At 49.9% G+C, this 12,788-nt stretch overlaps 1 protein-coding gene across 1 annotated transcript in view; it reads right to left on the reverse strand.

The window, feature by feature from the left end:
- Positions 1-987: 987 nt before the first annotated feature.
- TBX19 (T-box transcription factor 19) overlaps positions 988-12,788 on the reverse strand; it is a 38,700-nt gene continuing 26,899 nt past the window's right edge. The window contains exons 6-8 of the mRNA XM_002715636.4: positions 11,553-11,741; positions 6,584-6,719; positions 988-2,290 (exon numbers count right to left, since the gene is read on the reverse strand). Coding sequence (XP_002715682.2) covers positions 1,996-2,290; positions 6,584-6,719; positions 11,553-11,741 — 620 coding nt within the window. The 3' untranslated portion in view covers positions 988-1,995. The remainder of the gene's footprint in view (positions 2,291-6,583; positions 6,720-11,552; positions 11,742-12,788) is intronic.

Below are 12,788 nucleotides of genomic sequence, written 5' to 3' on the forward strand. Positions count from 1 at the left end.
TACACTGTGTCTTGATCACTCACACACTAATCAGCCACACAGCACTCAGACCAGGCAACCACTGGCAGGGTAAGGTGGCTTCCCAGGACACGATATAGATGGAATGGCATTTTTCCAGAGCTCTGAATCGGAAATATGGAACAGTACCTAACCACGGCTTGCTAAAGGACTCTCCACCGTCGAAAGAGCCAAGGACTCAGCAGTGCGTGGTTGGATGAAGTCTGGGAGAGGGGTGGGTTTGTCCAGGCTCAGCTGCGGAAGAGTGCTGGGAGCAGCTGAGCTACTTGCAGACTCATGGGGGACACAGACTAGCTCAGTGATATCTCCTAGAAGGGCTGCTCAGTCAGCGCAGCCTAATGTCCACACTTGGAGGACAGCTCACCACTCCACCTTGAAACTCCCATGTTCAGTAACACAAGTGGGTAGAAAAGGAAAAGGAAGACTAATGAAACTGTGATTTTGCTCATTGCCCATAGAAATCACCTTGACAGGGGCAGAGGTAGAAATTCCTCTGAAATAAGGATCCTGGAGTAGTTACCATTCTTTTTCTCTGTTCTAGACAGTGCCTTCCAAACCTAGCTCTGTGAGTACTGCCTGGAACCCTTTAAAATGGAAATTCCAGATTGCAGCCCCAAAGATTCTGACACAATGGCTGTGAGGTGTGCAAAGGGTATAAAGTGTGCCTGGGAACTTGTGTTTCTCTCTCAATTTTTCCAGACAGTCCCAGCACAGGGGGATCCAAGGACCAGCATTTAGGAATTACCACTCTGGCTCACCCTCTCCATATACCATCATCAATCAAGGAGAATTGGTTGCGCCTCCTATGAGGAGCTGGCATAACAGCCGCATGTTCTTCAGCTCCCATGTCTTGCTGTCACGTCACGGGACATGGGCCGCTGAGCTCTGCCTCCCAGCCAGCTCCACGCTGCCCCGTGAGCACACATGCACTTCACACCAATTCAATTCAGCAAATGTTTATTGGGCACCTACAAGAGGCAAGGCACGGTATCACATGTTGTGAGGGTGCAAAGACAAGAATGACAGGCCTCACCCCCCAGAGGCTGACAGTCTAGTGGGGGAGAGAGGGACACGCTCACAGGTAGCAGAAACACAAAGCAGAAGGGGGTGAGCTTTATGACAGAGGCCAAAACAGTGGGAAAGCAGGGAGCAGGGGAGAATAAAATATGTGCCTCAGAGTCAGCAAGCGTTTAGTGCAGTGGTGTGGCATCTCAGCTGGCCCCTGGGAGGTGGGCTGGCTTTGCACAGGTGGAACAGAGAGAAATGCGCTTGAGGCGCAAGGAGACATGCGGAGGAGGGCCAGGGTAGCGAACCTTCAGGGGGCAGAGCACTGCCTGCCTTGCTAACAGAGGCGCTGAAGCCAGAGGAGTGGCTTGGGGGCACAAGTGAAGGATCTCCCCAGAGTAAGGAGATCTGACGTCACTTTTCCATGGGCAACAGTGAGCCTTTGAAGGTTTCTGAACAAGGAAATGGCGTGACCTCATCTCCCCAGTGCCAGGCCCACTGCCGGGAGAGTGCAGGATTCGCTTGATCATTTGTATTTCCTCTACCCTGGGCACTCACACCCTCCCGTGGTCTCAGAGCCAAAGCCAGCCTGGGCCCTGCGGCCATACCCCCTTTCCAGGCTGCACAAAGCTAGGAAGCAGCGGCCTTAGCAAAGTGAGCTGTGTGAGCTCACTTGACAGCTTTGCAGCCCCTCCACAGAGAAGGAAGCGAGGCTTTCCAGAACACAAGGGAGGTACTCAGTGAAGTTCTGTAGCCCGAGCCCAGCAAGGATACGCTGCAGAGAAAATGGGGACGCTGAAGAAAATTGAGAGAGATGCAAGTGAGTCACTGGCATCACCCAAACTAAAGCATCTCCCAGGAGGGCATTGGTAAAACCCACCCAGCCCTCCAGCCTCCCCGCTGGCTGACTCACTGCAATCAGCAGGTGGGTTCCTACACACTCTACACACACAGAAGGCTCTGGCATCCTCTCTAACTGTCCAATGAGGAGGGAGAATGGCGCCCACCCCCACCTGGGCCACCCCAGCCCGGGAAGGGATGCGAGGCCACGGCTGTCCAGGTGGACACTGCGATGCTGGTCAGCGAGGGCTCCCCCAGAACCTCCACGCCGGCTGAAGTGGGTGCTTGCGCGGGGAGCACCGAGGGAGGTGAAGTCATGGCTGTGTTACTGAGAAGAAATGCCCCCGGAGCGCCGGCATGCACCTCTGGGCCCGCCCCAGCGGGGCCCCCACCGCCATTGCTGATGGTCCACAGGCACGGATAGGGGCTGCAGAGACACAGAGAGAAAGGGGAGAGAGGATGACACACGGAGGAGTCTTTCAAAGTCAGTTCTCTTACCTGGGTGATGAAATGTGGCCCAAAGTGGCTTCTGTACGTATTGAACTGCAGCCTAGCAGCCAGGGCAAACAGATTAGACCCCAGCCCAAGAGTTCACCCTGGTAACCAAGCTACTGAGCCTCAGCCAATCAGAGCAGATGAGCCCTCAGACAGGCTGAAGACTGTCAAATTATAACCAAAGAAGGCGATTGGCTGAACAGGACCAATCAGGTCATCCTTGTGTGGTCATTTCCTGATATAAAAATAGCTCACTACAGTTGCAGGGGTTGGGAGGTGGGAGGGAGAGGTTGGTATTGTGAACCATCTTTGGTCCAGGATGGTGCCTTGTTCTGGAAACATTTTCTTGCTCAAGTAAACTAATTTTACTGGGCTCAGTTTTGCTATTAACATACATAAGAAGCAAGTACCCAGTGCTGAGACCAGCACCAATTGGAAGAGGGCTCCTGGCAGTGGCTATGTTTCTAGCTGTGACACGGGCTGACCCTGCTTCTACAGAGAGACCCAGAGAAGCAGCAAGGTGTGGTCGGACGAGGATCAGGTGAGTCATCCTGAGATCTGCATCCGGTGTTGGTTTGATTCTTAGCACACGGCCTCCCTTGCAGCCCATGGAAAACTGGCAGGGAGTGAGAAGAAGCTACAGGAAGTGTGAGGCCTGTGAGTGTGAACTATCCTGGGCCAAGAGAGGCAACGCGGCACCATAACCAGGACATACTGTTGTCAGGAGGCCGGGGATGGATCCCAGCTCCCCCACATACTAGCTTTGTGACCTTGGCCAAGCTGTTTACTATCTCTGACCCTCAGTTTCCTCATCTTCATCTTTCTCCTTCCTTTATCATCTTCAGTTTTAAAATGATAATTTCACAAACCTCACAGAGACTGTTATGAGGATTACATAAAAAGAAGAGTATCCGGCCTGGAAGAGGGGCAACCAGGACAGAATCCGGCACCCTGACTGGGACTAGAACCTGGTGTGCCGGCGCCGCAAGACGGAGGATTAGCATATTGAGCCGAGCGAGGATGGCCAAGTGTTTGGGCCCTGCACCCCATGGGAGACCAGGAGAAGCACCTGGCTCCTGCCTCCAGATCAGCGCAGTGCACCGGCCGCAGCACGCCAGCCACGGCGGCCATTGGAGGGTGAACCAACAGCAAAAAGGAAGCCCTTTCTCTCTGTCTCTATCTCTCATTGTCCTGTCAAAAAAAAAAAAAAAAAAAAAAAAAAAAAAAAAAGAGTATCCGGTGCCTAGCGCATGGCATTCAGTACATGGTGGTTGTTGGGATCAGCTCTGGTCCCTGGCAAAGAGCCTTGGGGAACTGGGACCACTTTCTTTACTTCTTTTTTTTTTTTTTTTTTTTTTTGACAGGCAGAGTGGACAGTGAGAGAGAGAGACAGAGAGAAAGGTCTTCCTTTGCCGTTGGTTCACCCTCCAATGGCCGCCGCGGCCGGCGCACCTCGCTGATCCGATGGCAGGAGCCAGGTGCTTCTCCTGGTCTCCCATGGGGTGCAGGGCCCAAGGACTTGGGCCATCCTCCACTGCACTCCCGGGCCACAGCAGAGAGCTGGCCTGGAAGAGGGGGCAACCGGGACAGAATCCGGCGCCCCGACCGGGACTAGAACCCGGTGTGCTGGCACCGTAAGGCGGAGGATTAGCCTAGTGAGCCGCCGCGCCGGCCACCTTCTTTACTTCTAAGAGTCCAGCACTGATTCACAAACTTGGTTACACATTGGAATCACAAAACAAGTATTATTAAAAAAAAAAAAAGCTGATTCCTGGGCCGACCCTAAAAGATTCCTGCCTGCCAGCAGGCAGCCTGAGTGTCGGGGCTTTCTAAAGCTTCCTAGCTGGTTATAACATGCAACAAAATTTTTATATTAGTATAGCGCTCAGATGTGTATGATTGCAGTTGGAACAGGTAGAACAGCTGCCAATCTTTGGAGCCTTTAGTCAGCAATATATCCTTACATTTCGGAGTTTCTGCATGGACTGAGCTTGCATGGCTTGATAATTGGTTGGTTAGCCAGTGGTGGTAATGAATACATTTGGTTTTTTTTCTCTGACAAAATCGCTATGGAGGCAGGGATGAGTTAAACACAACAACAAGGAAACCAGAGGTAGAGGCGCCAACCTCCAGCTGGGCCATCTGTCAATTACTGCAAACCTCCTTGGACCATATAGACCTGCAGAAGCCCACCCTCTGAGCTCTCAGCCAGCTCAGCCCTCTGGGGTTCTGACCGGACCCCCAGAAGAGGCTCTGACATCCCTTGGTGACACTTTCTGATGCCTCCTTGGGCTGGTGGGAAAACCAATGGCTTTGACTGTGGAACCAGAAGTCCCTTGTCCTCTACACTTCCACTTCTTCAGCAGTAAGACAGGAATTGTAAAACCGGCTTAGCACCTGTCTCAAGTCCTGCGGATGATTTATATAAATTATCTAGTGCAAAACTTAGCACATGACTCCTTGATAACTTCAGCTCCTCTTTGTTCTCTTTCTCACTTCTTATCATTGCCCAAATCAATATTTTCTTCACGGACCCTCCAGATCCACTGCCCAAAAGAAACAAAATGCAAGCCACAAATGCCAGCCACAAATGTAAGTTTCAATTTTCTAGTATCCACATTTAGAAAAAAAAAAAAACTTATTGTTAATTTTTCATGTAAGTGAAAATATTCCAAATATCATTTCAACATGCATTTGATGTAAAAAAATAGCACTGAGATTTTTATCTTTTGTTCTATACTAAACCTTTAAAACCCTGGGTGTATATTATACTTATAACACCTCTCAGTCTGAACCAGCTGCATTTCAAGTGTTCCATAGCCACTATACCACAGATTGGGATTTGCTGTGAGTAGCAGCTGGCAGCTGTTGCATGGGACAGTACAGCTCTAGACACTAGTGAGCCACAGCCACAGCTGAGAACTTATGAGAAATGCAGAAGCTCAGGCCCCAGCCCAGACCTACTCATCAGATCCTGCATTTTACAACATCCCTGGGTGATTCTGATGCACATAAAGGTGTGTTAGGGGGTCCAGCACTGTAGCATGGTAGGTGAAGCCGCCGCCTGCAGTGCCAGCATCCCATGTGGGCGCCAGTCAGAGTCCTGGCTGCTCCACTTCCAATCCAGCTCTCTGCTGTGACCTGGGAAGGCAGAGGAAGTCCTTGGGCCCTTGCACCCACATGGGAGACCCAGAGGAAGCTCCTGGCTCCTGGCTTCGAATTGGTGCAGCTCCAGCCATTGAGGCCATTTGGGGAGTGAACCAGCAGATGGAAGACCTCTCTCTCCCTCTGTCTCTCCTTATCTCTCTGTGTAACTCAAGTTTCAAATAAATAAATAAATCTTTTTTTAAAAAAAGTGTGTTAGGTACTGCTCTAGACAACTGTCTTTGGACCTACAAATCACAAGTCATCTGACATCTCTCTGAGTCCCATCTTCTGGTTTTGAATCCCTATGGACCATCTCAAAATTGTGTATATCCATACTGAATGCAAAAGCTGACCTTTACAGACGCTGTTACTTGCTTAGAAAGCATGTGAATGTATTTTCTCATTTTGCTCCTCAGCCATCTATAATCTACACAGATCTATGTCCCCATGACAAAAAAGAAAGCTAACGCTCAATAAAGTGAAGAAAATTGTCCAAAGTCAAAAAGTCAATGAGGGGTAGAACTGAGACTCAGACCCACATCTGTCAAATGCTACGGGGCCTTCTCGCTCCACTCTACCACCCTGATTTCCAGAAGTCAGACTAAGTGGTCTCTGGTGTTATATTTACAGCAGGGGAGACCCAACATGCTACTCTTAGCCATGTACCAGGGTCGTGAGCCAGGCACCCACTGCCTGTCCCCCTTTTAACCTGGTCTTGCTATTTTAACAGAGGTCTTGCTATTCTCAGTGTGTATTTACTGTTTTCCCCATCAGTTCCCCCTCTAGTCTATACTTATTTGCTACCAGCACAGCCTAAAGTCTTCCTGACTAGTTCGAGACAGAGGATCCCAGTGTCTTTTTCCTTTAAAATGCTGAAAAAGGCAGCATGACCGATCGAGAGCTTTCCTGCCACGCTTCCTCCAGGTACAGCAAGTCCATCTTAATGCCACCTTCATTTCCTAAGGGCTCAGCAGACAGGACAATACTTAGACCAAAGAATGGAGAAAGGACGGACCTTAGTAACCATTGCTAAGACCCCCAAGACCGGTACTGATCAGGTTGCTGGTGTTGCTCTTACCTAGGCCCTGGGTTGATTGGTCCATTGGTGTGGGGTACAGAGAGGATGCTGGCATGGGGCGTGGAGGATAAAGAAGTCCAGCTGTCAGGTCCCGAGAAAACTTGCAGATTATTGCTTGAGCTTTCTATCAAATTCACTTTGGGGAAATAAAAACAGTTCAATCACTGGAACACACAGAACATGAAAGAAGATGAGCAATGACATCCTCCCAGGGTAAAATAGTAACCATGGCTTGGCTGCAGGGATCAAGTCTGTTAGCACTTTCTGATGGAAGCAAAAAAGCTGAAGGCACTGAAGTTTATTAAATATCAACCATATGCCACGTGCTGCTCATACCCAATTCTTCACAGCAGCAATTTCCCATCTCCATTTGATACACGAGGCTCAGAGAGGTGGGACTTGCCCTTTGTAACACATTTCACATTGATTCCCCTTTTTGGATAGGCCATAGAGTCATCCCCTCAAGCCATGTCTAAGGGCCACCAGTGCCCAGGTGAGATTTCTGAGGTCTTCTCAACAGTGCCCAAGTAGATGTCAGCGTCTAAAGAGCAGTGTTTTCTCCCTGAAACAAAACACTGCCTGGTCTCACGTACTGACAGTGGACTCTTAGAAAGTCAAAGTCATAGAAGCATAGCGTAGAACACTGGTCTCCAGGGGTGGGGGGTGGGGGAAATGAGATACAAAGGATGCAAAGCTGCACATCTATAGGATGAAATGCCTACAGATCTGGTGAACAGCATGAGCACTCTGGCTAATAGTGGCTGTATTACAATACAAATATGGAAATGTGCTGTAAGAACAGACTTTAGGTGCTCTCACCACAACGAAAAAGAGGTAGCTCCGTGAGGAGATGCATATGTTCATCTGCTTTACTGTTACTTCCATACACACACATCAAGTTGTACACCTTAAATGTATACAGTTTTATGGGGAGAAATAGTATCATATTTTTCTGAATCTCTGCTTGCATAAATAGTATCAAAATAAGAGAGAGGAAGAAGACGAGGAAGGGAGGAAGGAAGGGAAGGTTCCAAAGTCCACCCTTGGTCTGTGGTTTGAGTGGGTCCCTCAAAGTTCATGGGCTGGAGACTTAGTCCCGGTGCAGCAGCGCTGAGAGGTGAGGCTCTGCTCTCATGGATGGATTCATCATGACAGTGGGTTCATTATCCTGAAGTGGACTCCTCATAAAACGGCGAGTTCAGCCGCCTTCCCTGTCTCTCACCTATGAGATGCCTTCCACCACTTTGGTGCTGCTCGGTGGCCCTCACCAGAGACTGACACCTTGATCTTAGACTTGCCAACTTCCAGAACAGGGAGAAAATAAATTCCTGTTCTTTATAAATTACCCAGTCTGAGGTCCTGTGTTATAGCAGCACAAAACGGAGAGAGACACCCAGCCGTGTTGCACCTGCACGTGACCTGGCATGTGCAGCTTCTTCAGCCTCAGCCCTGGTGTCTCCCATGGGTCCCGCTCCCTCTACACACTGCTGCAAACAGGCTCCCCAGCCAGCCCAGGTGCCTTCTCCCTCCTGGGTCTCAGCTCATCTCATTCTCTCTACCTGGAATGCCCTGCACCCCTGCCTGAGTCACATGTCAGCCCTGCCCACCTCTGTGCTTTTCTTTTCAAGGCTCAATTTAAACTTTTTAAAAGATGTATTTATTTATGCATTTGAAAGGCAAAGTGACAATGAGAGAAGGAAGGCCAGAGAGACAGAGATCTCTTCCATCTGCTGATTCACTCCCCAAATGCCTACTATAGCCAGGTCTGGCTAAAGGCAGGAGCTAGGAACTCCATCCTGGTCTCCCACATGGGTGACAGGGGCCCAGGTAGCAGGGCCATCCCCTGCTGCTTTCCCAGGCACATTAGCAGGGAGCTGGTTCAGAAGCAGAGCTGCTGGGACTCTGATATAGGGTGCTGATATCTAAAGTGGCAGCTTAACCCACAGCACCACAACACTGGCCCCTCAATTTAAATTGTAACCCCTCTGGGCAGCCTTCACTGCCTCACCAAACTGTTCTTTTTGTTTTTTTCCTAGATTCCCATGGCACCTTGACTTGTGTGTTTTATAGGCTGCCTCTCAAATAATGCACAAATGACTCATCAGGGGATCTTTTTAAGGTGTAGACTGTGGGTCAGGAGGAGAGCGTGCGAGTCTATTTCTAACAAGTTCCCAGGAGATACTGCAGATCCAAGTACCACATTAGAGAACTCACTACATTGTACTTTGATTACCTATGTATGAGTGTTTGTGTAGCCCCGTGCTCCTCCAAGGGTACAAGCTGTGTCTAAATCTCCTCCCTATCCCCACTGCCTATAAAACCCCTTGTGCACAGCAGGTGCTCAGGAGATGTGTTTTGTGTGTGACCACAGAAAAAGATCAGAAAGTAACCGAGGTGTCGCTCAGCTTCTGACATCATTAAGCCACATAGTCTTCCGCTATTGGTAACAGCAGTTGAGGTCATTGAGAGTAGCAGGCTGGGGGAGACAGGGGGACGGGGAGCTGGTGACCAGGAAACCCATCTGCAAATGCAGAGCTCAGGATGTCACAAAGGAAGGTGGGAAACTGAAACCTACACATGCTCCTCCATGTCCTATCCAAGGGCTTCACTTCTTTGTTTTGTTCAGTGTCCATCTTTCTACATTAGAAAAGAATCTCCATAGTAATAGGGTACTTGTCCACTTTGTTCCCATGCCTAAAACAAAGCCTGGTGTACAGTCAGTCCTCAATAAAAACGGTTGCAAGAATAATTGAGTGAACAACTAACCTTTGTTTTGATTTATCCCTTATTTCTACAAATTAAATGATCAGGCAAGATCTGGGAACACACAAGGCCAAGGCAAACAGGGCAGCATCGATGAAAAAAAAAAAAAGATACACGGGAGAAGGCAGTTAGCCCAGTGGTTAAGACGATAGTTCCAGGATCACACCCCACAAGGAAGTGCCTGGTTCAAATCCTGGCTCCTCTTCTTACAATCCAGCTTCCGGATAATTCCATCCTGGGAGTCAGCAGTGAGGGCTCATATCCTTGGGTCCTTGCCACCCACATGGGAGAGCCAGCTGGGGTTCTGGGCTCCTGACTTCAGTCTGAGCCAACCCTGGCTCCTGGGTGTGTGTGCGTCTGTCTGTCTGCCTTTCAAATAAAATGGAAGGTGTCTTTAAAAATGTGAGGAGGTGGCATTCTCACACAGTGAGTTACGTCACCACCTGCAAAACCAACATCTCATATGAGCTACGGTTCATGTTGCAGCTACTCCACTTCCTATCTAGCTCACTGCCAATGTGCCTGGGAAAGCAGTAGAAGGTGGCCCAAGTATTTGTGCCCCTGCAACCCACATAGAAGACCCAGACAGAGTTCCAGGTTCCTTGATTTGGCCTGGCCCAGCCCTGGCCATTGCTGCCATTTGGAGAGTGAACCAGCAGATGAAAGATCCTCTCTATATCTCTCTCTATCTCTGCCTTTCAAATAAATAGATAAATGTTCAGAAAGGAAAAAAAAACAAAAAAGACAGACACCTACACCCTGCATCAGAGTACAGGATTCTGCTCCCAGATTTGGCTCCTGACTCCAACTTCCTGCTAATGCAGACTGAGAGGCAGCAGTGATGGCTCAAGTTAGGTTCCTTCCACCCACATGGGGAAACCTGGATTCAGTTCCTGGCTTTCAGCTTTGGCCCATTCCCAGCCACTGTAGGCATTTAGAGAGTGAACCAGCAGATGGGAGTGTGCTCTCTCTGCTTCTTTTTTAAAAAATTTTTAAAGGCATACAAACAATAGCCCATTTTGCAAGCCTCCACTTGAATCAAACTAAGCATGAACATGAACATACAGCTCCCCAGAGGCCTTCCTAATAGCCCTTCAACACTTAACCCAGCAATCTCTGGGCTGCACCACGAATGCACCTGTAGAGAGAAACCAGGTGGAGGCAATGAGCTGAGCTTTCTGACCCACACAACCTGACTGCACTCTTAGAGGCTAGTTTAAAACTGGTCCGAGGCTCACTAGGCTAATCCTCCGCCTGCGGCGCCAGCACACCAGGTTCTAGTCCCGATCCAGGTGCCGGATTCTGTTCCGGTTGCCCCTCTTCCAGTCCAGCTCTCTGCTGTGGCCCCGGAAGGCAGTGGAGGATGGCCCAGGTTCTTGGGCCCTGCACCCGCCTGGGAGACCAGGGTAAATACCTGGCTCCTGGCTTCGGATCAGTGCGGTGTGCTGGCCGCGGCAGCCGTTGGGGGGGGGGGGGGTGAACCAATGGAAGGAAGACCTTTCTATCTCTCTCTCTCTCACTGTCCACTCCACCTGTGGGGGGAAAAAAAAAAACTGGTCAGCAGGGGCTGGCACTGTGGCGTAGCAAGTATAAGCCACCGCCTGCAGCACCAGCATCCCATATGAGCACCGGTTCAAATCCCAGCTGCTCCACTTCTGATCCAGCTCTCTGCTATGGCCTGGGAAAGCAGTAGAAGATGGCCTAAGTGCTTGGACCCCTGCACCCATGGGGGAGACCTGGAAGAAGCTCCTGGCTTCATATCAGCCCAGCTCCGGCTGTTGAGGCCATCTGGGGAGTCGAACCAGCGGATGGAAGACCTCTCTCTATTTCTCTCTCTCTCTCTCTCTCTGCCTCTGCCTCTCTGTAACTCTGCCTTTCAAATAAATAGATAAATCTTAAAAAAAAAAAAAACTGCTCAACACACTACTGCCTTGGGAAGAGGACATTCCCATTTGTTAGAAACCAGGAGATTTAATTTAATTATTCTTAGGAAATGATTACAAAACACCAATACAATTTAACCAGATCATCAAATATTAACATTCAAATAATAAAGCGAAGTCACAATGCACGATAATAGTACACATACCTATTAGAGGAAAGGGGCTCCATCTTCAGATACTTCTTCTTGGCTGTGGGTTCTCCCCTCCCTGCTCCCCCTACCCCAAGCCCTTGCCCCAAAGGTTTAATTAGCAGAAGCACACACCTGAGGGAGAGTGGTTTCTATGCACGTAGGCAGAAGGGTAGGGAGCTTGCCGGTGTCCTCGGAGACCAGGGTAGTGCTCACAGCCGGGGTGGGTGTGGGGAGCAGGCAGAGGCAGAGGAGCAGCATACTGGTAGCTGGTGTTTCCCGCTGTGCACATGCCCTCCGGGTTGGAAAAGATCCAGCCTCCCACTAGAACAGAAAATAGGGAGACACAGAGACTGAGTCTCTGAACCTCCCCACCCAGAGCCAGGGCACCAGCTAGTTGGCATAGCTGAATTTGTTGTGAATGAAGGCCGCCCCTGTAGGGATACCACCATTCCTGCCGCCACGCCCCCTCCCCAAGAGCAGGTAACTTGCTGCTTGGGAGATGACGACAGCCTCTATCAAAATATGGAAACTCTCCTGGGGAGCGCTGGAACATGGCTCTGCAAAGAACTATCTGAGTGCGAAAGTTCACAGGAATGCAAAAGTTAAGGTGCTTCTGACTCTCATTAAAATAAAAGTCAGTCTAGGAGGCATTATGCATGAGGCTACTTAAAAATTTGGGGGGCCAGCACGCAGTGGCTCACTTGGCTAATCCTCCACCTGCAGCGCCGGCACCCTGGGTTCAAGTCCTGGTTGGGGCGCTGGGTTCTGTCCCTGTTGCCCCTCTTCCAGTCCAGCTCTCTGCTATGGCCTGGGGAAGGCAGTGGAGGATGGCCCAAGTGCTTGGGCCCCTGCACCCTCATGGGAGACCAGGAGGAAGCACCTGGCTCCCAGCTTCGGATCAGCACAGCGCTGGCCGTAGCAGTCATTAGGGAAGTGAACCAATGGAAGGAAGACCTTTCTCTCTCTCTCTCACTGTCTAACTCTACCTGTCAAATAAAAAAATAAAAATAAAAAAAAGTTTTTGGAAAATGGGATTGGGGTACATTTGTTTTGGTGCAAAACAATTTTGAAAGTCATGCATATGAAGGGTCTTCAAAAGTTCATGGAAAATGCGGAACTGGCACTGTGGCATAGCAGGTAAAGCCGCCACCTGAAGTGCCAGCATCCCATATGAGCACCAGTTCAAGTCCCATCTGCTCCACTTCTGATCCAGCTCTCTGCTATGGCCTGGGAAAGCCGTGGAAGATGGTCCAAGTGCTTGGGCCCCTGCACCCATGTGGGAGACCCGGAAGAAGCTCCTGGCTCTTGGCTTCGAATCAGCGCAGTTCCAGCATTGCAGCCAACTGGGGAGTCGAACCAGCCGATAGA

Source organism: Oryctolagus cuniculus, chromosome 7, assembly GCF_964237555.1.
Source record: "Oryctolagus cuniculus chromosome 7, mOryCun1.1, whole genome shotgun sequence".
Classification (NCBI taxonomy): domain Eukaryota; kingdom Metazoa; phylum Chordata; class Mammalia; order Lagomorpha; family Leporidae; genus Oryctolagus; species Oryctolagus cuniculus.